Genomic DNA, 25,983 nt, shown 5'->3' with positions numbered 1-25,983 from the left:
TTTCCAATAGTTTTGATTTTCATGAAAATTAAGTAGATTTATAATATTTATTATATTTATAAATATTTATTATATTTATAAATATTTATTATATTTATAAATATTTATTATATTTATAAATATTTATTATATTCATAAATATTTATTATATTTCTAAATATTTATGATATTGATGAATCTCAAACTTAAAATTACATGATTGTTCTACATGTATATGAAATCTAACCAACTTATAACTTCATAATAAGATATATTAGGTTTGTTAGGCACCAAATCGACTGGAAATGACATGCTATAAAAAAAATATAAGAAATCACACAAAAGCATCTGCATTATAAACAAAAGAACAGGGGTAAGATAGAACATATACAAAATAAAGAGAACAGTTAATATGTCGAATCAAACAGATACTTTTGAAGATTATTTTTGAACACTTAAACTGATCTGCTACTATGAATCTCTCGAGGTCATTCTTGATCCTGCAATTTGACCTCATCTGACCTGGAGTGTGAGGTCATCCATGATAATACAATTTGACCTCATTTGACACACGGTATGAGGTCATCCCTGAGAAGAATCTGGAGAGGTGTTAAAACACAATGTGTACTACAGTTGCTTAAATTATTGGAAGACATAACAAATAGTGGAATCATCTGAGCTTGATGGAAATCTCCTCCTCCAAGAAACACCTTAATGGTGCTGTGCTGCTATTTGACCTCATGTGACCTGTACATAGCAAAAGGTTGTCCCTGATTCCCCACTTTGACCTCACATAACCCGCAGTGTGAGGTCATTCCTGAGAAGAATCGGGCAGGCGTTACACAGTTTGTAGTATAGTTGGTTACAATATTGAAAGACATCTACTGTACATGCAAGAAATACAAGTATGCTGAATCATCCAATCTTGATGGGAATCTCTTCAGCCGAATTATAGACCCTGTACAGCACTCTGACCTTAATTGACCTGCAAAATGAAGTAATTATTACAAGAATGTGCAGAAGCATAACAAAATGAGCACTGGAATGGTTTGAATTTTGGAAGACACCTGAGGAATAAGTTGAATCACCTAAACTTGATGAGAATCTCTTCTTTCAAAGACCCTGTGCTGTGATTTGACCTTATTTGACCTGTAACATGAGGTCATACCTGATAATGCACTTTGACCTCATTTGACCTGCAGGGTTAGGTCATCCCTGACCCCAAACTTGACCTTGTTCTCTTCAAAGAGCTCCTGCAGGGCCTGAATGTAGGTGTTCCAGAGATCTTCAATGGCTTCGGATGAGGGCTTCTCCATCTTCTCCACAGAAATGGGTTTACCAACTGGAAAAGGGAAAAGGAAAAGGTTTAACCAACTTGACAGAGAACCAGACGGCGAAGGCTTAAGGCCCTCTCTGAGGGACCTGCTAGTGAGGATTAATGCCTTACCAAAGGGCACTAGCGCATCGTCCTGGTTTCGAACCCGGGTCACTGGATTATGAGACCACTGCTCTACCGTCTGAGCTAACGCGCCTCCACACCATCATCATTTGGGGGTTAAGTGGTACAGCAGTATCATTTGGTTCAAACTCTGGTATTTGATTGATCAGTGTCAGAAACCTATAAGAATCAAGGCTACAAAGGATAAGTTGTCCCTCCTAATCAATTTCTTGATACACCCCTGCTTTATCTTCATCCTTAAATCCAAATATTTCAACAAATTTGTTGTGCTTACCAACTATGTCAAGTTCTTTCGTGATTGATGATAATATATTTTAGCTAAAAAAGACAGATATCTACCCATGCAGAGTACCTAAGGTACATTACATTCCATCTCTCCTATGGAGAGAAATAGAAAAACCTCCCCATTTATCAATTTTGGATACGCCCCTTATTATCAACACTGTTAATCTAAATATAGTTTAATCTTTTGTATGCTTACTGACTGTATAAAGCTCTCTTCCCCCTCCCCCCTCCCCCCCCCCCATTTGATAATTTCTGGATACGCCCCTATAATATTTACACCCTAAATCCAAATACAGTTCAATATTTTGGGTACATACCGACGGTATTGAGCTCTTTCCTGAACGGTAGAAATCCAAAGCTATACTGGAAGACACCCCTCCCGTAGAAGATTGGTATGGAAAAGCCAAAGAACCTGGTCGTCTGCTGCTGTATCCACCTTGTTCGGGATCCCTCTGTGCTTGGAAGCTGATGGTAGAGGTCGTTCTCGCCAAACGTGTAGCATGGAACAAGATGCGCCCTGAAAAACAAATTTGAACAGATCTAGTGTTGTTGAGATCTTAGTGGAATAATTTCTTTGGTGCAAATGTATTTTTCAGAGTAGTAGAGGTCGCTCTCGCCAAACGTGTAGCACGGAACAAGATGCACCCTGAAAAAAACGTATATGAAGAGAACTAGAGTTGTTAAAATCTTGTGGAATAATCTTTTGGTACAAGTGTGTTTCAGGGTAGATGTCATTCTCGCCAAACGTGTAGTATGGAACAAGATGCACCCTGAAAAACATATTTGAACAGATCTAGTGTTGTTAAAATCTTGTAAGATAATCTTTTGAACAGATATAGTGCTGTTAAAATCTTGTGGAATAATCTTTTGGTACAAGTGTGTTTCAGGGTAGACATCATTCTCGCCAAACGTGTAGTATGGAACAAGATGCACCCTGAAAAACATATTTGAACAGATCTAGTGTTGTTGAAATCTTGTAAGATAATCTTTTGAACAGATATAGTGCTGTTAAAATCTTGTGGAATAGTCTGTTGGTGCAAGTGTATTTTTCAGAAATTTTGATCATCAATGGCACTGAGAATCACAAATATATTATTTTGTGATTAAAGACTAATAAAATTTCCAAAGAACTTTAAAAGCATATCAAGATGCTATAGTATAATGTAATATGAAGCACATATATGTATGAGCAAGGAAACTGATAGTAGAGGTTGTTCTCGCCAAACTTGTAGCATGGAACAACATGTGTCCTAAAAAAAAATGAAGACAAGAAGCAAACATTTTCATCCATTGTCTGTAGTAATCTAGATTAGGTCCAAGGGATTGAAGATAAGCATTAGTTAGTTAAGGATTGATCAACAAGCAATCATTGCTGGAGTATATGTCATATGCTGAAACGGATGGCTAAAGACCAAAGTACTTGGAGAGACACTTGAAGTAGAACTCTGATTGGGTTACTGAACCTGTCATAAACTGACAGATCACTATTGATGATGATGTCATATCGTCGGCCTTATGCCAAAAGGGCCTTAACTGCTTTTGGCCATTCCGAGATAATCGCGTTTAAAGGTTTTGGCCTCTCTAATAATCAAAACTTTGTGGTCGTTTTTTTGTTTTTGAAGCCAATTTCGATAAATATGTTAAGTTATTAAGTTTTACATGAAATGTGTTAAATGTGTTATAAAATATTCAGAATTGTACATGCTATGTGCAAAAAACATGTTAGGGCCTTTTTGGCATAAGGCTTGAATGCAGCGTATTTATGCCAGAAGGGCCGTAACCTACTCGGCATTGTGCCAAAAGGGGCGTAACCTACGCGGCGTTATGCCAAAAGGGCTTTAACCTGCCGTTATCGTACGCGCGCATAGTTAGCGCCCTTCTGGCATAAGGAAAATTTCTTGTTTCGCAACACCTTTGGTTTGCCAGAAAGGCCCTCCTACGGCTACTGGATCACGAAAACTGATAAAACTGGTTAATTAAAATGTTTGAAAAAGTATTTTTGATATCTGAATATTTCTATTAATATAATGCAGCTTTCGGTAAAGTTATTTTTTAGAGATCGTACATTTAGAACACCTTTTTCGTTGTTTATTTTTCATCACAGTCCCATACGTTGACATCTGCGTATTTCAACGAGTCGGTCGCATTTCATGCATCCACACCTAATTCAAATCTCACTCAGATTTCAAGATCTAAATTCATGACATATACTTTCAGTGATTATTTTAAGTACATTGTGTCTATTCTAGACTAATCATGTTTTAAATGGTGTTTCTACTGATATTTATTAAATAAATAGAAATTACGAAATAATCTGTTATTGATAAAAGATTTGCCGTGTAGGTTAAGGCCCTTTTGGCGTAAGGAAAAAGATGAGATACGCGTTAAGGCCCTTTTGAAATTCATAATTATCTTCATAAATAAATCGAATTTCAACAAGTAAAGCACATCATTTTAAAGAGAATGATGAAATCTACAAGGTGATGTTAATAACTCAATAACCCCCGAAATCGGGTTAAGGCCCTTTTGGCATAAGGCCGACGATATAACCTCTTCTTAGGCCAAAAAAAAAAAATTGTTTGGTTGTCCTCGACCGCCCGCTCATCATTTTCGGGCCGCTCGTATTTATTTTTATTTTTTTTAATTTTTTAATTTTTTTTAATTTTTTTATTTATTTATTTGTTTTGTTTTTGTTTTTTTTTGGTGGGGGGAGCAATCTTAAATGCCAATCATACCATTTTATGCATTTGCAATGATCAAAATGCGTCCCGTTGCCAGTTTGGTCTTTTCAGTACGCAATTAGGTATTTATTAAAATTGCCATTTTTATTTTCCTATGTCAAAATGCTGTTCATTCAAATCAGGTTCTGAGCATTCTTAATCTCATTTTAAAGCCCATCTGTACTAGTTTACAGGAGGGATTAGACCACCCTGCAAGGTCACTGGACAGGTGGTTATCTCATCAAATCAGCTCTCAGTTAATATAAGATAATAATAATAATAATAATAATGGTGGCTTCTTATATAGCACAAATGTCTGTCACATTGTGACGCTCCTGGCGCTGCCCCGATTATTACCCTGGCTTTAGCAAGGCAGCCACTGCGGCAGATAAAGAGGATCATGGGAGACCAATGGTCACCGATTAGGCATTGTTTGCTACATAGAGGGCGCAAGTAGCTATAAGTAGTACAATGAAGATTTAAAAGGTGCTGTATTTCAAAGCCCAAAATACTTTCTGTGTTGGTCTTGATATTGATTGTACATTAAACTAGTCTTTTACCATATTTAAGTGTTTTATAGACTTTGTTTTTTTAAATGCTTGACAAGCCCAATGATTTTTTTTTGGATTTTTTTTATGGAAACAAAATTATTTAACAAAAAAAAAAAAATGGGGAAAAAAAAAAAAATCAAAAAAATACACACAAAAAATGAATTAAAAAAAAAAAAAAAAAAAAAAAAGGCCGCCCGCCCCTACTCCAGAAAAGCAATCGAGGACAACCAAACAATTTATTTTTTTTGACCTTATGAGCAGGAATATAGTCAATTTTTTTATTGTTTTTGTTTGTTATCTTTGCTTCACATTATGCTATGAATGCTTTTAGGAACTACGCTTGTACAAGGACTGAGGGCTTTATTTATGTAGTTCTCCATTTCATTTTCTAAATTTGTACATGAACTATTTTGTATTTTTTGTATCAATGCAATTTTTAACCAAGAATGAAATAAATGGGTTTCAAATTGAATTTCTCACCCATGTTGTAGAGCCTTCTTGATAAATCCCTTCCTTTCTTTGAGGCAGACCACATGATTGTCTGCCCGAGCTTCCAGGGCTTCACCGGCCCCGCCCACTACGATGACGGCAGCGTTCCCGGGCCCTGATTGGCCGAGCAGGTAGTCTATGCTCTCTTTGTGTACATCGCACATACCTGTGAGTAACAGAAGGAAAAGCAGCAGAAAGAAATTTAGAAAAGGGTAGATAAGAAATGAGACAGGGGGGTGTTTCACAAAGATTTTAAGTCAAACTTACTGTAACTCTAAGTTGGACTTAATATTATGGAGAGCCATTTGTAGCCTTATAATGAAATATATTCAAAAGCGAAAAATCAAGAATTTTAGACTTTTCATATATTCTACATCAAGAACATGAAATCTCCCATGATAATAGAAAATATGAATGATTTGAATCAACATTTTATGCCTTTTAAAATAACTTTTACAAAATATTTTCAAGGATGCTAACAGCTTTCCATAATTGTCAAGTCCAACTTAGAGATAAGTTCAACGTAGGATCTTTGTGAAACAACCCCCAGATATTGTAAAGAGAATCAAAGCTTTAACAATCTCTAAAAAATGTCTTGCCCTGTATGTTAGCAGATCCATGTCGGTATACTATATACATTAAAAATATGAGCTTCAAATACAGTCAAACCTGTCTTAGTGGCCACCTCTCTATAAAGGCCACCTGTCTATGGTGATCATGCATTGTGTCTCCCTTGAGAGAGAAATGTGCGTTGTAGAACCTGTCTATAAAGGCCACCTGTCTGCAGTGGCCATGCATTGTGTCTCCCTTGAGAGAGAATGTGTGTTGTATAACCTGTCTATTAAGGCCACCTGTCTGCACAGGTTTGACTGTATTACTCCTACCAACAGTTATTGCAAACTTGTATAAATACACTTTTTACAACCAAACAAATGACTGGAGGTATACTAGATGAAGCATGTGAGAGGGCTTGCATAGAATAGAGCATGCACGGAACCAAACTTTAACCTGAGTTCTGACTTCTGTGCACATGATTTTATGTTATCCTCTATCCTCTTCCTACCCCTTAAACAAAATGCCAAGTAAATTTTGTTTTTGAGGATAATATCATAATTTCAGGGATAACAATTTATATTTCATAGAATTGGTTCCCTTTAAATGCAATGTAGAATAAACAAAATATGCTGTGAGATCACTAAACAGGTCCCATTTGCACAGTTCCAGACATCTGCAGCTTTTCTTCCCAAATTAATTGCTAACAGTCACATAACACTAACATTATTATCTATCTATGTTTTTATTCAAGCTGTGTTTATTGAAGTTCAGACAAAAAAAAACATTCAAATCTAAAAATAAGATTAGCATGGCAAAATAATGGTGACCTTTGATTGTTAAATATTTACAGTTTTTCAAAAGAATACTCGGTGCTCATAGAAGCCTACTGGCAAATTAACAATTGAACAGGCTTTTTTTTAGACAGCATCTTTTTCTGTAACATAACAGATAACCTAGTTTTTAGAATACGGCCACGGGACCATGTTCTATAAAACTTGCTATTGATCCAATTGACCGACTGACGTGTCCCACTCTAGTTGAGAACCAGATTAAAGCCTAGAAATAGTCCTCTGAAGTATGGACACATCCACATAATGTACCCCCTCCCGTGCCAAACCCATCAGAAAAGAAATTGACCCTCTCACTTACCCCCAGCCATCATTAAATCCCTTGCGAGAGGATACGTGTACATGACGGAGAGGGTGCACAGATGAGATTTTATCCCAGGGAAGAGGTCACTAAAAGATGTCGCTTCCGCTGCAAAGTTTACAAAGGCGCCGACGCTCATGATGCCATGGGGATGTACTCCGAAGAGGTAGTTCCGGTTCGGATCCAGATCGGAAGTTTTCACCAGATGGACCGGAAAGTAGTCGGCCATCTTCTTCCAGATGCGGCCGCGACGCATAAAGTCGCTACGGCGACCGCCTCTCTTGGGCGTGTGCCTGTCATAGTATGCCCAGCCCATCAGCACGAAAGACACCCAGAAATACCTATGGGGGAATTGCAATCGGTTATCCAGTAACAGCAAAATAATTTTTTAAAAATTAAAAAACTGCCATTACAAATTTGTTGCAAAATATGACTATAAATAACGTGGTACCTGCAGTTTCGTGTAATAAAATTAGCATTTATAATTTTTATCACCATGGTCACTGGATTCAAATACTTTTCAGGACTTTACAATGCACTCTCTGCTCCCCTGGGAAGCATTCCAGCCAGTTGACATTTTGCACATTGCACTGATGTTCACACCCTATTTGGATACCTATTTGACACCTGGGTACCCATTTAATTAACACCATTGCTTCTCTGTACCTGGGTGGAGAGAAGCAACAAAGATAAAATGCCTTTTTCAAGGACATAGGTGCTATGTTAGGACTTGAATCTAAGATCTTTGCATCCTTGGTCAAGTTATTATTATACCACCTGACTATATGGCAACTCTACATGATCAAAATTCCTTATACATGTATCTTCCAGCTTAGAACTACTTTTTTGTTTGATGGAGTACAGAGAATGTCACATTTCCTAAATTTCCTTGCTTTATCACTGACCATAACACACAAACATACATCCCTCCCCCAAAAAATAGGAAAAAGAAGAAACACATACATAGAAAAACAAAGAAATAAAGCAAAACAAAGTAAACCAGAGTAAAACAAATCAACAAATGACAAAACTAGACACAAAAAAAATAATACAAATAAAAAACTTACCTTGTGAAAAGTAGAGCTACAAGAAATATTTGAACGGTAAACCTGAACCACAAGAAGATGAACCACCATATGAGAACTGCTCCAGTCTCCAAACGTCGGTGGAGAGGAGTGTTGAGTGGGGCGAACTTTGGCAACATGTCTGTTGTTTCTTTAAGAGATAATAAAGATTCAGGATGAATAAATGCTAAGAAATCATTAGACTGAAAATACAGATTAAGTAAGAATTACAAATGGCATAGAAAATTAGAAATCATTAATCACAATTTTTTTTCTTCTATATTGTTCGGGGCAGTGTTCTGCAGTCACTGTATTTGGGAGACGGTCTCCTATTTAATTGGGATACCAATTTACATTTACATTTGTGGCAAAGGAACCATCTCAGCTCAAATATACATAGGATGAGCAGATTCCTAGCAAAAAAAAAAACCCTTTTGTCTGTCTAATTAAAAAATTTGGTGTCTAATTTTGTTTTTTAATGATTCACACACAAAACCATGGGCTTCTGACTGCAGAGACAGAGAGGCAAAACTTTGGCCGGAAAAATAGCCATATTTTGGGTATTGTTTACTTATTTGGGGAGCTGAATCTCCAATATATGCGAGACTGACACTGTCTCTTAAAAAGGGATAGCACCTCCCTGATCAGGCTTGCATCTTGATCCACTGAAAAATTGATTAAAGATCTGCATGGTGATTGAAAAATTTACTGTGAGAAATCTCATGGATCAAGCACTTAAAAAGAGAGAAAAAGGCTCAAAATGTCATATGATCAAGAAGAAAAACGATGATTATGAGAATTTATATTGCACGGATGCATTATATTGTTATCCTACTCGTAAAGTTGTATCAGTTCTTCAATATGACCTACCGATGGCAATGCTGCCTGTTACAACATGGATGCCTTGATCTTGAACTGTTTACTGGTGCCAAGCCGGCGGTCAAGGGACCCAGGCCGACGGAGGCGGGGGAATACGAAAGAGAAAAGTGCTCACACATTCCAGATCTATTTTTGACCATATCATCATCATACATATTCTGGTGCCCATATTCTACTCTCTCAATAACGTAAAGACTATATTTTGGCTTTTTTATTATGTTAAAGCGTACAATCACTTACCACTACCAGTGCCTTCGGATTTTTAATTCTTCAGGTCCGGAGTTTGATTTATCAAAACAGCTGATCGAGACTACAGCCGCGCGGACACGTAAAACTTTAAGCATGCCCAGTTATCGTGCGTGGCTAGTATCGCCCGTGTTTCTCCAGTGCGCGCGCAATGAAGGCATGTAACCAGCTAAGTGCACGAAATATTATGGTACACTGTCGATCGCGCAGTGAACGGAGTAACGAGAATGACGTAACTTTGCAGAAGTTCAGAAGTGAGTATTGAGCTTTGAATTAAAACTTCAAGTTTCAATTCAGAACGGCAAGAAAACAAATTGAAGTGGAAATTATATTTTGTTTATAGAGATTATTAAAGATAGAATTCCTGATGTTTAACCTGAGCAAAGGTAATCTCGCAAAAATAGACTGATTGTGTCATTGTGAATTTATAACCTCTTTTATATCTCACAAAAAGTAATTGATTTTGATAACATGGGCTTATTATAGTTACAGGAAATACATTAAAATAGCAACAACAACAAATATATTACAAGTCATAATATTGAATGAAGATGAAAATAAAAATGTTCTCCTTGACCCCCCCCCCCCCCCCTTGGCACCCTGCCCAAGAAACCTAGCCTCTCCCCCCCCCCCCCCCCACCCCCCCCCCCCTCCTCTACCCCTCCGAACACCTCCTCCCTCCCAAATTACCCGATTTGCGATGGGGGAAAACACAAATATTGCCTTAATTATAAAAAATAAATAAAAATCAAAAAGGAAATAACTGAATTAGTATCTCAATTGAAAGCAATACATGAAAACAAATATAGTACCACGGTTTTATAAACAAACTTATTCCAAAACTGTTACATGACAATAATTGCACATGCCAATGTTTCCACTTTTTCAGGTGAAGCGCTATTAGTGCTAACTTGTTTTCTTCTAATTCATCTAGCAAGGAAAGAAAGTACTGCACCTTTCCCATACCTTCCGAGTAGATACACATTAAACATATATTATGCTTACCGGTATAAGTTTCTTCTTCTTGTTCACAGAATGAACATAAATCAGTAACAATAAACTACTATATAAGCGAGAGTTTGTGTACTCGATTCCGTCCAATAATTTAAATTGGAATTCCCTGAAAAAACTGCTCAAAGTATTCCATCTGCATGGGCTTATTATTCAGTTCTTTTTAAGAAAAATCGCAATTATGTATATATTTTTTTTATTTTATCTCTTACCAGCCTCTAATCACTTATTTCTTTCACTAATTCCTTGTATATATTTTTTTAGAAATAATCGTGTCTAGAGATATTTTTATCCCAGAATTGTATAACAATCAATTCATTAAGACTTTTATCTTTATCTAAATCTATACTTTCTATATTCCGCTTCCAACTTGGAGGAAGTGCTTCGTTTTTTTTTCTAATTGTCAGTAGATATACATTATCCAAATTTTTAATAAGAAAGTAGGTCCCTTACCTTTAGTTCCCTATTACTATTTTCTAATCGAGTACGTTTTCCATTGAATCGAATAAGCTTATAAAGAAACACTTCTTTTTCCTGTATAGTTATTTTAGACTTATAGTTTCCTCTAAGATGAGGGACCAGGAAGCACCAGGGAGGGGACAGGCGCAGTGGTCAGAATGGACATGGGGGGGGGGGGGCACGGAGACAAAATGTCAAACCTTTAAGCGGCTGGTAGATAGAAGTCGGTATAGGTGCATTCCGCCTCCTCCAACACTTTCAACCCTATTGAAAGAAGAAAAAGACAACCCTGTGATTTTATGACTGGTCCCTAAGCTTAATTCCCTGATACCAGCGATATCGGAATATCCTTACAGTTTTGGAAAATTGCAATTGTAACTAATATTTATCTTTGTTGCTCCCAAATGCCCATTTTGGTCATGTTTGCCGTCTTTCCACTTTGTGAAGAACATTTTCACTAGCTGCCAATCACACCGGTCTGGCAGCCCGGCTGATACAAGGAAAGAGCCAGAAGAGTTTTCAAGAAGATAGAGGGATATAATATATAAATATATTTTTTTAACCCACCACATATGTGTTTTGGGGACGGGGGCGGTGGGGTGGGGGTTAGTTGATTGAGCAAGCCAAAATGCATTCGATGATTTTTTTTTTTTTAAAACCCACCATCATCCATAGGAAGGCAAAGAGTCCGTGTTGATAGTGTCGAGACGGCTACCAGAAGTGCGGTAGCTAATATTCTGTGCATGGCATTTGACCACGTTTAACAAATGTCTCCACCCCCCCCCCCCCATGGGTGGATCTTTACCACCTGATCTTAAGACAGCTACCCGAGTCTACAGATGTTGAACAGGCTCAAAGGAACACATTCCTGCATATCAACGCATCCTGCTTTATAAATACTCCTATGTTAACAACCATCAGGTTATTTTCGAGGGGATGATATCCAGGGGCCTGTCCCAGCCCCACCCATGCATTTATATGCCATGGTCCCATCGGAACATATTTTATTTTTGAAACTTAATTTTTAGCCATGGCCGTTGTGATGGCGCCCTTTCATTTTGTGGAATGGAACTTTAGTGGTTTCAGGGTTTAAGCCAATAAAATCTTAATTATTTAGGTAGAACAGAAGTGGCCTAGCTACGGAGGCGGGGTGGGGAGGGGGGGGGGGGATAGGGCATGTGTCCTGGCTTGCAAGAAATAGTGAAGAGACAGGGGCGGATCTAGCTTTTTGCTAAGGGGGGGGTTGACCAATAATGACGATGCGGAGAATCGTCCACGAGCCGCGAAGCGGCGAGCCGATTTTTTTGGGGTGTTTATTTGAACCCCGTTAGTGATGTTTTCCTGGCATCTATTAACACAATGGAGACCATAAAAAGCAGTGCATGAACACGTCCGTATTACACCCCCATGTATGGTAATTTACCCTGTATGCCAACTTTTTTGCATGATTCAAACATACCTTCCAGTAAAAAAGAGACTGGATTGCCGCAACTTCTTTGCCCTGTTTGCTTCCATATTGCTTGGCACTACACTCAGACCAGACTGATAAAAAAGTGAGCAACTTGAACAAGTAATCCAGGAAATGAGCAGCCCAGCTCAGCGTGCGTTGCCAGGTTAAATCTTCACAAAATCCCCACCCAAACGACACTTAAAATATCCCCAAAGTTGCCAAATTTTGACAGAAAATCCCCAAATTCGTTTTTCATAAAACTCAATATTATTTTCATTCCCAAATATTTATTTTTCATCCCCAAAGACTTCAACAATCCCCCAATTTTTTTTTTTTTTAATGTGGGGATTTTGGGGATGAGAATCGGCAACGCTGGCCTAGCTTGTCACTTCGGCGGTGGCCCGTGTCCTCAAAAAAGCTGAATGGGGGGGGGGGGGGGGGGGGGGGGGCAAGGGACTCTGTGTCATTTGTTCGCCCAACCCCCCCCCCTCCCCCCAAAAGAAATAATAATAATAATAATAATAATAATAATAATAATAATAATAATAATAATAATAATAATAATAATAATGAAACCCCCCCCAACCCCCCTCTAGATCCGCTTCTGAGAGAATACATTGAAATGGGTTGATAAGGGTTGAGAGAGAGAAAGAGCGAGGGGGCCGGGGAGAGAGAGAGAGAGAGAGAGAGAGAGAGAGAGAGAGAGAGAGACTGAGAGAGAAAGAGAGAGGGTGTGTGTGTGTGTGTGTGGGGGGGGGGGGGAGTAGCAAAGAAGTGACCCCCTCCCCAATTGTAGCCCTGTCAAGTTTAATTTCATGTTGTCTATCCCGCATTGCCTGGACCACACAATGAAGGCTGAATTTCGTGCTTAAAAATATTCTAACTCGTAATTGGTGACCTTAATTGCACTCTCAGAAAAAGAAGGGAGAAGAACTTGAAAGGGAAGAATGAGAGGAAAGGACGAGGAAAAGATGAATATGACGGGGAGAAAGAAGGAGAAGGGGACGACGAGGAGGGGGAGGAGGAGGAGGGGGAGGAGAAGGGTACGTACGAGCAGGTGGAGGCGGAGGAGTCGGAGGAGGATGAAGATGAAGAAACATGCATTTAGGACTGAGAGGAGAAAAGAAGCAACATCCCATGCCCTCATAAGTTCTTTACACGTCGAGAGTCGTAATTTACAAAAAAGAAGAAGAATAGAACACAGAAAGAGGAAAAGTGACCATAATCATTGACTCAAACAGTAAATACATCACTCAGGCAATTTACTACATTAACAAACATTTTGCGAAAATTGTCACACTAGTTCTCAAAGAGTTTGTTGCTCAATAGTCAGCTATACCGGTAGGCCTATGATACATACAAATGGAAATACTAATTCAAAGATTTTACTATTATTGTTTTTTTCACAATTCTATGCGACTCCACTCATCTCATAAGGAATCAAATAAATAAAAATTATTAACTCGTAATTGTCATAGATTTCTAAACCAAATCTGAGCAATTTTTTTTTAAATTTCTGTTCGTTCCGAATGTTGGAAAAATGGTTATTGTAGCAGCGCCCCCATTCGACAGAGTAATTACAGCTCCAAAATCACAGAGAGCGAAAGTGAGACGCCCAACCCATATTCTCCGCCGATTTCCAGGATAATATTTACGGAATTTCTCACTTTCTGGCCTAAAAATTTAAAGTGGAGACAGGTATGTATTGCCTTTAGTTATTGGAATTACAAGGAAGCATGAGTTAAAGTTATTGTCGTATATATTCAATGTTTCAGTTCATAATCGTTCGTTGGAGTCGATTAATTTTCTACACAGTCTGCACACTCATTTGTCCTGTGTAAAGTCAATGGGGGTTTGAACTTTGATAACAATCGGACAGGGGTGTGATTGTGAATGAAATACATGCCATTCCACCTCAGTCATACCCACAATAGTTTACACTCCGCTCGTACTTGAGTGTTTAATTCGAACATAGATAATTCTATGTAGAAAACTGTTATTAATCCTTTAGAGCTGAGACGGCAAGATCATTAGCATTATTAGCAAGTAGGGGCGCTGGTCCGAGAATGAGGATCGTCCGCATAAACGAGGATATCCTTGTAAAATGCGAACAAATCGCGTCCTAAACAGTAGGGGCGCTGGTCCGAGAATGAGAATCGTCCTCATAAACAAGGATATCCTCATAAACGCGGACAAAATGCGTCTTCATAAACAAGGATCGTCTGCATTTTCGCTGACGTTTTTTTTCATCGGTGCTCTGCGGGTTTCGGGTTACCGAACCGCCCGCTGGCAATGCCAAATTTAGATTCCCTAGATCTAGGGGAAAATAACTCTCGTTGACCGTCTACTTTTATGGGTTGTCCGTCTTCCCAAGGATTTATTGCTCATAATGTGAAGGTCTCTGTACAAAGTCAATGTTGAATGCATCAAGAAAATCATCCCAGAATCCGTTTTTTGCATCGCCAATATGTGCAGATAAAAAATATGGAACATCTGCTTTTTTGCAGACGATCCTTGTTTTTGAGGACACATTGGTCCGCGTTTACAAAGATGATCTTCGTTTATGAAGACGATCCTTATTCTCGGACCAGCATCCCTACTGCGTAAAATAAGGATTGTCTGCAGTTTCACGGATGTTTTTTTTCTTCGCAACTCTACGGGTGAAGGGTTCCCAATCCTTGCGCTGGCAATGCGAAAAACTGATTCCTCGTAATAGAAAATACCCCAAGTTCATCGTCTACTTTTATGAGTTGTCTGTCTTCCCAAGGATTATTGCTCACAACATGAAAGTCTCTGTACAAAGTAAGTGTGAAATAAATGCATCAAGGAGCATCATCAAGGGACCTGTTTTTTCGCATTGCCAACATACGAATCGGAAATAAGAATCGTCCGCAAAAAAATGTGGACAATCCTTACTTTTTAGGACGCGTCTGTCTGTGTTTACGAAGACGATCCTCATTCTCGGACCAGCGCCCCTACTGAGCTGATTAGACTAGGGTCCGATAGTCCTTGTGTCAGAATTCATGGAAATAAAATAGTCTGCGAGAGCTGAGCAGAGCAGAGCCTGCACTAAGTTAATAGATAATTGAGAATTTAACTTTTCAGTTTTTGACATGTTGGATCTTGGATGTTAGATTTGCAAGTTTGAAACGGTAGCCTCCTTTCTTATGGACTTGATGATTTATAAACTATGATATTTGATACCCCCAATCCTCCCACTGCGCTAGTGTACTTTCGCAGCGCCACTAGTCCAGGCGTTTTTCATTCCTCATTACCATTGGTTTCTTCAATCCCACTTGAGCTCTGTAGACTAACTTGCGTATGACAGAATGAAGCATGCCTTGTGCGAAACTGCATTCACGCCTCCTTCCTACTATGCAATCGCCTGTGGCGTGCTGTGTGGAGAGCTATATGTTTCCAATAAAAATGCAAATATTACCGCAATCACCTATTCCAACACACATCCAACCTTGGAAACTACTTTCAGAGTATGCTGGAAGACTTATCTTTCTAAAGTTGGTCATGCAACAAGGCTTAAAATTGGTGAACAATATATACTGTAGAACATTTTTTCATTTTTTACATGAATACAGAACTACGATTTACATCTGATGGGATTTGAGATGTTGATCCTGGTTGGAGCCTCATGTAACAATGCAGTGTATGAAAAAAAGGATAATTTTACATTGCCGATTTGTTGCTGACTTTATAAAAATAATGATTAGTTTAAGTGGAAAAGGGCGCAAGGAGTGTCTCTGAATTCAGCAAAGTTACAGCACAAATGCCACAAAGCACATTGACAATAGATGAGTGGCTAAGACTTGAGTAGACATAATAGGAAGGTGCACACAGCGTCACTGGGAGTTGCTACATGTAGATTGCATTCGTATAATGAATGAACAATGTATTTTGATTTTCAGCCAACAGTTTGGAATCAAATTTCTAAAATCCCAGATGAAAAGTTATCGCCTGTGATGCAAATTACTATGTGGGCTGAATGAAAGAAATATATTAAATACCACTTGAGCTTTGCCCAGTCATGACAGTCAAACCAGTTGTACAGATGTTTATTTGATTTAAAGCCGGTTTCAGATACAATTTATAAAAGGGAAGAACTTGATAAACAGTCTTTGCACTTCCGGTGTACTGTACAAGATTAAGTGTGACGTGATGAAAGATAGGATGAGAGAGGGAGAGAGAGAGAGAGATGAGACTGGGAAGAATTCTGGATCGATGAACAGGCTTAGACCTACAACATTGTATTAAAGTAAAGTAAAGTAAGTAATTAGGGCTTAAAATGTACCAATCACCTGAACAAATTATGTGTGTGTAGTGTACTGTACATATCACCCTGTAAGTTGGGGCTGTGATCGTATCGGAAGATGGGAGCGACAACCCTCGCACCTTTGATTGGCATCGGCAATTTTTGTTTGTTTTTTGTTTTGGACAAAAATGCATGCCTACATGTACATTACAATCCAAGATGGCGGCTCGCATGTTTTGCCTCTTCTCTTAGACCAATAATATTATTCGAAGTCATGAAAAGGCACTAAATATCAACAAACATGGTCCACAACAACTCTATTAAAATGACAAAAATAATCCAAGCTATGCATGTTTTTTTAGCATTTGATAACCCAAAACTTGAAAATTTTCGGCATATCCAATGATCCAATGATCTGTTACAGGGTTACATGTATGTACATTTTTAAAGAAAATTAGAAATCAACTTAAACACTTTTTTGTTATTGGTGACAAGTTGAATCAGGATCCTGCTGTGGCAGTTTACTACATGTAGTCTGTGTGAATGAGGTATTTGTTAGAAGTCACTAAAAAAAAAATACAAAAGAAATTTAATTGTGGTTTCTTTACCCATTTTCCCCTATTCTGTTTCGTTCAGGAAGCTGTCGGTGCCATTTTGTTGAGACCACCTTGAATTTCAACACCACCACTTCACCAGTTCTTGAGGTCAGAGGAAACGACACACCTGTACTCCAGAGTCCAAAGGAGACTTGATCTGATCTGAGGTTTAACCTGCTCTTGGTTGCAGGAAAGAAAAGTTGATAAATTCTTTTTCACCTCGAGGTAATTCTTTGAAAATCGTTTTTCAGATGCTCAGTAATGAGAAATGAAGTGCAATGTTTGTAGTCACAAACCCTTGTCAGTTGTGCGTAACAGCGTCTGCACTGTGAGACTAGGCTGACTGCACACTTCAGCTGCTCTCGACACAGCCAAAGACTGACAGAGAGCTACATGTAGGCTCTGCTCAAGGCTTTAGAAATAATTGTAAAGTGTAAAATTCAAGTCTGTGCTTGCAGACTATGCTCACTGTTATAACACCAGTTAAACCACCAAACTTGCAAAACTGACTCATGATTGACAAATCTTGGCCATTCAGGGAAATGTTGTTTCTCTGTTTGGTCACTTCTTGGTCTAGTATTCCTCTTGTAGATTTGACTGGGGTATTGATGGTGTTAGGGAGGTAGTGCCATTTTGTGAAGCAGGATCGACCATAGGGTAGGCAAAAAGGTTGGAACTTGGAAGTGCATACACCAACTTGTTTAACGAATGCATTGTATACCATTCGTATGCCAAACAGATGTACACGTAAAATGACAAAACAATCAGCCGAAAGCTTGCGTGCAGCACATTAATGACATTTTAAGTCCCTTCCACATGCCAAAGACATTTCTGCACCAACTGTTGCCTACCCAGCCAGTCAGACAGACCCCTGGCTCTGCTGTAGGCCATGTGTCGAGTTGCTCCACTTCTTTTGGCAGCTGTTCAAAAGATGGGGGAATGTAGACTGACAGTGGTGGATTAATGGGGGATTGGAATTAATTATGAAGTCATTCTTTAATGGCCTGTATCTGGGCGATAGTAGAGAGGCCCAGTCACTCTAGATCAAGTACCTACATGTACATTGTACATGTAGATTGTAGCCTATCCCCCATACAGACGACATGTAGTTTACTTTGTTTTATAATGAATACAAAATTCTTGTTCTTATAGATTTCTAAGTTTCTAGGGAAAGTTATTTCCATCCAGAATTAAATACTGTAGAACAAAAAAAAACTGCAGTTTAGCGTAATGGACTTTTGCTAGTGTGTACATCATATTACAACACTTATTTCAACTTAATGCAACGTTCCATTATAACTTTTTTGAAAGGTGGTCAATATATACATGTAAGCCCTAGATGTAAACATCTTGAAAATGTCGGGATCCAAACTTCGATTTTAGGTGCCAGTGTGTCCCGGGCACCTTTACCCATCAAGACGTGCTTATTGTCATAACGAGAAACAGAGGTTTGTGCATCATTTTAATGAAAACATGATCCATTCTCATAGGAAAATACATGTACATGTATCCAGGACATTGTAATTTTGAATGAAAACCATACAAGTATTAAAGTGTGCAGCACTTTGCCTTTGATATCACTAGTGCCAGCTGTTGGTTTGTAGTTAATGTGGATTTCTACATGTAATAATAATAATAAAAACAACAACAACATTAATATACTTTTCTTTTATGGCGCATATCACATAATGATATACGTCTCTATGCGCTTCCAAATGACTAGATACATGTACATAAACTACATGTACATTTGGAGTTGTTAGATTGTTAGCTAGATTCATACGTTTACATTGCACATACACACATTTACATTGCACATACACCTGACATACACATACATGTACATGTACATGTACTATGAAGTAAATGCTCATGTACATACATGTACATGTACGTGGCATGATAGCCCATTTTGACCCAGAAGTTGTCCACAATATAATTCAACTGTTTGCCTCTCAGTTCAATGAGTTCATAAAGAGAAGACAATAAAAAGGCGAGCCTTATCCCCCAAGGCTTGGGGGATTTTGAATTTCAATGAGGACTTCCTGTTCGAGAGGAATACTCAAATGCACGTACATGACACATGTACATGTACATGTACATTGTATGTACATGTAATTGTATGTTCCTCAAAATTTCCTTGTTTGCAGCATCATCGTCAATTTATATTATCACTGTGCGTACGTTTTCATTGTATGTTCATTCACGTATAGGCCGCCATATCGTACATGTACAATTGCAGGGGTACAATTTGGGTAAAAAGAAGGATACATGTAGGTATCAAACAGAATATTGCAAATTTGAGCAAGATTTTCAAATGGTCATTACACTCAATTTTATAATGTCTAGCAAAAAGAACTGAAATAGACAATGACCCATTTGAAACCTTTCAATGTTATTGGCAGATATACTACCTTTTTGTAACAATGTGTACTGTATCTTGTTTACCATTTCCCTCCAAACATTATAAAGCTTTCTTTTTCTGAAAGAGGAATTTCAACAGATTTGTAAACTTAGTCTTTAACAAAAAAATATCAGAACAAGTTTTTGACAAAGGATCAAAGTTAGAACTTAGAATGTAGGCCTATCTCAAAAGTTTATTTATGATCCTTATTCATGTATACTTTGTGACCAAGAAAAGTATAACACTGAATTATAATGTATGAGCACTGTACAGCGTATTTATCTGTAACATACAGAATACCATAGAAACGAAGGTCCTTGATCGTGATAACAAAACAGATTTTGCTCTCAGGAAATACTAGGTTTCCTGGTTTCGTATTACACCTTCAAAACAATTTCAACTTCAAGCTGAAGCAAGTCACTTGCACATTTTTTGAGGAAAAAATAGTGTCCCGACATTTGGCCTAACTTTTATTTCATATTTAATAGGATACAGGTTACTGTTTGAATGTACATTATGTAGGTTTTATAGATTAGGGTTAGGTTTAGCAGGGCAGGGTCCAGTCTTATAAAGAGTTGTGATTGATCTGAATCGATCGCAAGTCCTCTAATCAATCGCAAGTTTGCAGTCACCTATCTCTCATGTACAAAGTTGCGATTGATATCAATTGCCAAGTTACGATCGATCGCAACAGTTTATGAGACGGGGCCCGCGCTAACTTTTGGGGGAAGGGGCTCCGTATGGAACTCTTCAAACCAAGTCTGCACAAATGAGCTTTATGATAATAATTTTAAATATTGGTGGCCCGGACATCAGGTAAGATTTTGGGTGCCCATACATGTATGTCCCAGAAGCATGTTGGTATCGAGCTGTGAGTTCAGGCAATTTACCATGTTTGCGCATGTACTGTACATGTATATGTACTTGCATCTAGTATTTAAAAAAAAAAAATTTAGTATACATGTGTGTGTGTGTTTCTGAGACTTTACTGTACATTACAACCTATACAACAGTGTACATGTACATGTAGATGGACATTCCACTTCCCCTTCTGAACTGATTTTGCATTCTGGAAAAGGCAAGTTCTTGCCTAAAAAATTCTCAGTGCCCATTGATGCCAGACTTGAATATATTGTGGTGGTGGTCATTGTTTGCTAGAGTACATTTCAAACACTTTAGCACAGGTCACAATCGAATGGAGTTCTAAGGAGTTCTCTTTGATTGTCCTCATTACAACAACAGGGGCAGAGTTTCAATAGATGAATAGACTGAGTTTGCGTTGTATAAATAATAGCATTAAATAGCTTTGAGCAACTTCTGTATTTAACTTACACTTTTAGTACTGTACATTTTGACAGGTCATCGATATTAAAAAAAGAAAAAAGAAAAGAAACAGAAATATCACCAAAAAATGTGAAAAAAATAGCCAGAGGCTGGGGACAACTCTCCCTTTAACATGGATGTTTTCCATGTGACAGAACAGATAACAGTTTGAGGGAAAGTTACATACTTATAAGTTTGAAAGTAGGAATTGATCAAATGCAAATATATGCATCTTTGTGATGTACATGTAGACTTTATAAACACTTTTCCCATTTGTTCTGTGGAATCTGTGCTGAAAAATCACAAATTTCACTTTCTTCACAATACTGTCATGTAATATGTACCGGTATTGTCCAATACTACTGTACATGTAGGTGTACACATAGTTACAAGCAAAATGTACACAAACTATTATGGTCTACTAGCACAATAATGTACATGTAGCCTTCATGTAGATTGTGGGCATATTTTTCTTTATATTTCCTGACAATAACTTATTTGTGAATTAGATCAGCTTCATAATATGACAGGAAATAAAGAATAATGAATGGGGATTAAGAAATGGAATGTTTCCAGTTCAGAGAGCAAGCTTATTCAACCAAGCGGGATTATTATATTTCCTGTCACAAAAAAAGAGTTTGAATAGATACATGTAGATGCAGGCCTAATATATGGCCTACACAATATATACACATCATCAGATATCCAATCAACAAATTAGTGGGTGGATGATTAAAGGTACCAGTACTACTTTTTATTTTAAATGATAAAACAAAAGTGTTGGAACTTGGTTTATGACCTTGATTAAATGCCATAAAAGTGTTTACAATTTATCAAAAAGTTTCAAATGGTGATATTGATCAGATTGAAACACCCAAAAGAATTTCCTGATATCTTCTGCTTTTATTTTCTTCATGCCAGATCGGATCAGCCATGACTCAATGTGAAATTTTCACATTGTCATATCCAGTATAGTGTATCAATTGTGCATGTTTGCAAAGTTGATTACATAATGTACATGACTATGTACAGTTGTACAATGTAAATGTAAACCTGTACACCTACATTGTACAAATGTATGTGTATGCACTTTACAATACAAGAGGCCACACCTACAATGAATGGGGTGTGTTTAGCCTTCCACTTTTGTGCAGGGGAGGTTTAGCGTGTAAATAAAAGGTGCACCTTGTTCCCGTCAAATGGCTTGGGCTTAGCTTGGCCTGTGCATCGAGTGTATGATTGCGGAATATAATGTTTGTCTTCGAATGTGCTGATCAATTCAAGTGAACCTGAATAGCATGGATCTGCTACATTGTATGTGTATACATGTACAATGTTGCAGAACATGTTGACCTTTTGACCTCTGCCTCTGTGACATCTGATTCCTGTTTACCTAAATCAAATCTTGGTACATGTATTTGCTTTTGTGTGAAAAAAAGATGATATTTATTGATTTCTCTGGAATCTACATGTACAGTGTACATTGTATATGCACTGTATGATGTAATGCAGTTGTAAAATGAATAATGCTTTTATTGCAGGGTGCTACAAGAAGGAAATGGTACATATTCACCATGTACATGTGTGTACCGACTTGTGTTTGTACTACATGCAGTTGCAAAGTTGGAAAACCCCCAAACATGAAAACATTATGATGGCGTAGACTTTAAAGAGAAGGTTGAGTTCTGGGAAGAGGTGAAAAATAATTTGTGAGCGTTGTTCATTCTTATTATGCAAGTGTGGAAGAACATTAAAGACATGTTCCCTGAAAAGCATGGCTCTTCAAATGCCTTCATATTCTAAATATGCATGTAACATCGTAAAAATCGGGGGCCGGCTTTTTACGCCACGTGTTCGTGTATACATCTTTCTGTGTACAGTGTTTGTAACTTTACCTAGACTTGGCCAAATTTCTTATCATTTTGATGATTCCAGAACCTTGCAATACACACAAATTCTTATATGCTAGACGATCAACCTTTTCTGGTCGGTTCCACACCGTTTCTTTCACAATGCAATCGCATGACCAGAACTCAACTTCATCTTTAATGTTGGCACATACATGTAAACTGTATACATACATTGTGTCCACTAAATACAACTGTGCATAATGTATGTGTATGCCAATAAAAAGTCAAGTACATGTACGTATTTCCTTTCACTTCCCAGCAAGTTTACAAAATGCACCCGTTTACATGTACATGTTCATGTACATGTACAATTATGTACAGTACAATTGTATGATTTGTATCAGTGCATTATGATACACATGATTATTTCGAGGCAGCTAGGACTCATCACTCCTCCCTCCCTCCCTAGCTCTGATATGTTCTGTGCATGATGTACGAGTGAGATAACCAATGATTCATCCTCCTCGACTGTTTATTCACTCTGCAACTGACTTCTGCTGGAATAATGCTATAGAGCATGATACCACATAGGCTACACTGCACATACAAATGTATGTACTGGTACGTGTAGGCCTGTATTGTACTTGGTTTGACTCAAAGTGTTACTCACACTTTTTCCGGGTAAAACTAAATTGATTCTTCGCTGTCATGTTGAGTGTACAAATACAATTGATTAACTCTTTATGCAGCTATTGGCATTGGGGCATCGTTACATTACAAATGTATGTGTCATATATTGGGAGCCATAAGGGCATTAAAGGCCCACTACACTACTTGTAGCTACTTGCGCCCTCTATATAACAAACAATGCCTAATCGGTGACCATTGGTCCCCCATGATCCTCTTTTTCTTATGTTAACTGAGAGCTGAGTTGATGAGATAACCACCCGTCCAGTGACCTTGCAGGGCAGTCTAATCCCTCCTGTACACTACGGCAGATAAGCTTTAAACACAGAGTTGATGCCTTCTGACTCTCAACAGTTATTGTGCCTACAAAGGCCTACAACGTACATTGTACATGAACATAATGATTTCATGAGAATTTTGGTCTTATCCTTTAAATACGGATCATATTTTATGTTTATGCCCGAGGTCACTAATTCTACCAATATGTTTTCATGATCATTGAATTACATACTGTCGGCCTGTTATGTGTGTACCAGTAGAAACATTAGCACCTTGAATTGTTATGAGAACAAAAAAAATTGTGACCCTGAAAAAAGAAGGGATGTTTAGGACAGATATTTTCTATACATTTTTCATACAGTGAACATTAATGAAAAGTATAGACCAATTGGAAAATGTCCTAATGTCCCTCTTTGATCAAAATAATGATAATGAAAAAAGTTGCAGGATTGTTCTTATATTCTTTATTCTAAAACAAATAATCATCTACATGTACATTTACTTCGCTGACCATGTTGAAGTGGAAAATACATGTACATGTACATGTACACATGTAGTGCCTTTTGATGCCCCACTGACTCAATACAAAGCAGACCATATAAAGAAAAAGAAATGTTTACAGTAGTGTATACATAAAATAAATTAGGTTCAAGTTGAGTTCTTTCTTAATGAGTACAGAGTCCATTCAGAAAATGTTTGAATACGTTTTCCATCCAGATAAGATGCTAGGTGTGTTCATAGGAAAATAATCTGTTAATTAATTGACAACTAATGACTAATCTCAGAAACTGCTGCTTGATTGTAATGGTTCTAATCGCACTGTGATTGTCAAGTTTAAATATAGAGATAAGGTCACCCGGCTTCCAGCTCTGAGTAAATGAAGAGATGTTGTACATGTACATGTACATGTACATGTAGTTGAGTGGTTGAAACATGTGACTGAAGTTGTGAAGGTTCAGGGTTCAAGGCCTGGCAAGATCCACCCAGTGACCCAGGTGTAAAATAAGTACCCGGGTCCGTGTGTGGTGGACATACACTGTAATGTACTTATGAGCACTACAAGTACTATAATAATAATAATAATAATAATACTAGGTTCTTGTATAGCGCTCATGTCTGTCATACGTGACACACCTCGTGCTCCCAATTATTACCCTGGCTTTAGCATGGCTGCCATACGGCGCTCTAGCATTTCAAGGAATGAATTCCTGCCAGGTACCCATTTACACATGTACATCACCTGGGAAAATATACAGTGGTATGCATCAAATTGATCAATACTCTCTGAAAAGTTGTATTTTTTCCATGTCTTTATCAATATTTTTTTTAAAATTGATTCTTAACAAAAGTTTCATCTCTGAATATTGTTTGAGAGGTTTTCATACAAGCAGGTGGTAAGAACAAGCACTGTACAAACAGGCGCATTATGATTTAATCATGGAGATATAAGATATATATTATATCTCCATGATTTAATAAAGAGAAATATTTGCTATGCCTTGCTGAATAAATGGCCTGTACCTGTACAGGGAGTCATTCATTCATTTCATAGCATCTTCTGTTTAAAGTCAGAAGGGTTTTGACTTGTATCATCTGTCTTTCAAAAGATGATATAATTATAATGATGCTCTCTCTCTCTCTGCACTATACATACCACATTGGAACAGACTACAGTAAGGGATGACCAAGACATTGCCAATTGACCAGCTCAACTGTGTATAAACCTGATGACTGGGTAGTGATTTAGATATCTAATATTCAGTACGTCAGGGGATGACTCATCATCATTGAGATGCTGAACTCATCTTGGGATAGTCCTACAGGTGTGAGATGAGCGGTGGAGGGAGGAGGAGGTGGAGAGAGAGAAAGAGGGAGAAAGAGAGAGGGGGAGGGGAGGAGGAGGAGGGGGAGAGGAAGGGAAGGTGAGAGAAGGGAGGAATGGGAAGGAGAGGGGGAGGGAGGAAGGGAAGAGGTCTAAAGAAAGTGACGGAATAGAAAGAGAGGGGGGGGGGGGGAAGAAAAGGGAAATGGGATATGTGGGTGGAGGGGGGGGGGGGGGGGGGGTGTAGACCAGGATTTTTTAATTGATGTTGTTCGTGGGGGGGGGGGGTACTTAAATAGATGTAGATCAATGTTGTCCATTATTCATGAGCGTTTTTATTTGCAAAAGTTCATCTTTATGATTTAAAAAAAAACATGTTAAGCAGTCAAAATGGATAACTGGATCATGTAATGTAAGTTGCTAGACAAGCCTTCTTGGGGCCTTCATGATTATGACAATGAA

At 38.0% G+C, this 25,983-nt stretch overlaps 2 protein-coding genes across 2 annotated transcripts in view; one reads left to right on the top strand and one right to left on the bottom strand.

Moving 5' to 3' along the window:
- Window positions 1-238: 238 nt before the first annotated feature.
- LOC575101 (2-acylglycerol O-acyltransferase 2) lies at window positions 239-9,477 on the bottom strand. The gene is made up of 6 exons (XM_775517.5): window positions 9,371-9,477; window positions 8,255-8,402; window positions 7,188-7,528; window positions 5,475-5,649; window positions 2,041-2,240; window positions 239-1,321 (listed from the first exon to the last, which is right to left on the bottom strand). Exons 2-6 carry the CDS (start codon window positions 8,389-8,391, stop codon window positions 1,167-1,169), a joined length of 1,008 nt encoding a protein of 335 aa, XP_780610.3. The 5' UTR covers window positions 8,392-8,402; window positions 9,371-9,477; the 3' UTR covers window positions 239-1,166.
- Window positions 9,478-13,863: 4,386 nt separating this feature from the next.
- LOC589445 (rho-related protein racB) overlaps window positions 13,864-25,983 on the top strand; it is a 46,540-nt gene continuing 34,420 nt past the window's right edge. Inside the window, exons 1-2 of the mRNA XM_789084.5 lie at window positions 13,864-13,994; window positions 17,197-17,381. The gene's annotated coding sequence lies outside the window, so the exon portion shown is untranslated. The remainder of the gene's footprint in view (window positions 13,995-17,196; window positions 17,382-25,983) is intronic.

The sequence above is a fragment of the Strongylocentrotus purpuratus genome, unplaced genomic scaffold, assembly GCF_000002235.5.
Source record: "Strongylocentrotus purpuratus isolate Spur 01 unplaced genomic scaffold, Spur_5.0 spur5_scaffold_12, whole genome shotgun sequence".
Classification (NCBI taxonomy): Eukaryota; Metazoa; Echinodermata; class Echinoidea; order Camarodonta; family Strongylocentrotidae; genus Strongylocentrotus; species Strongylocentrotus purpuratus.
The sequence above is the reverse complement of the archived record's forward strand: the minus strand, read 5'-3'. Positions and strand labels throughout refer to the sequence as shown.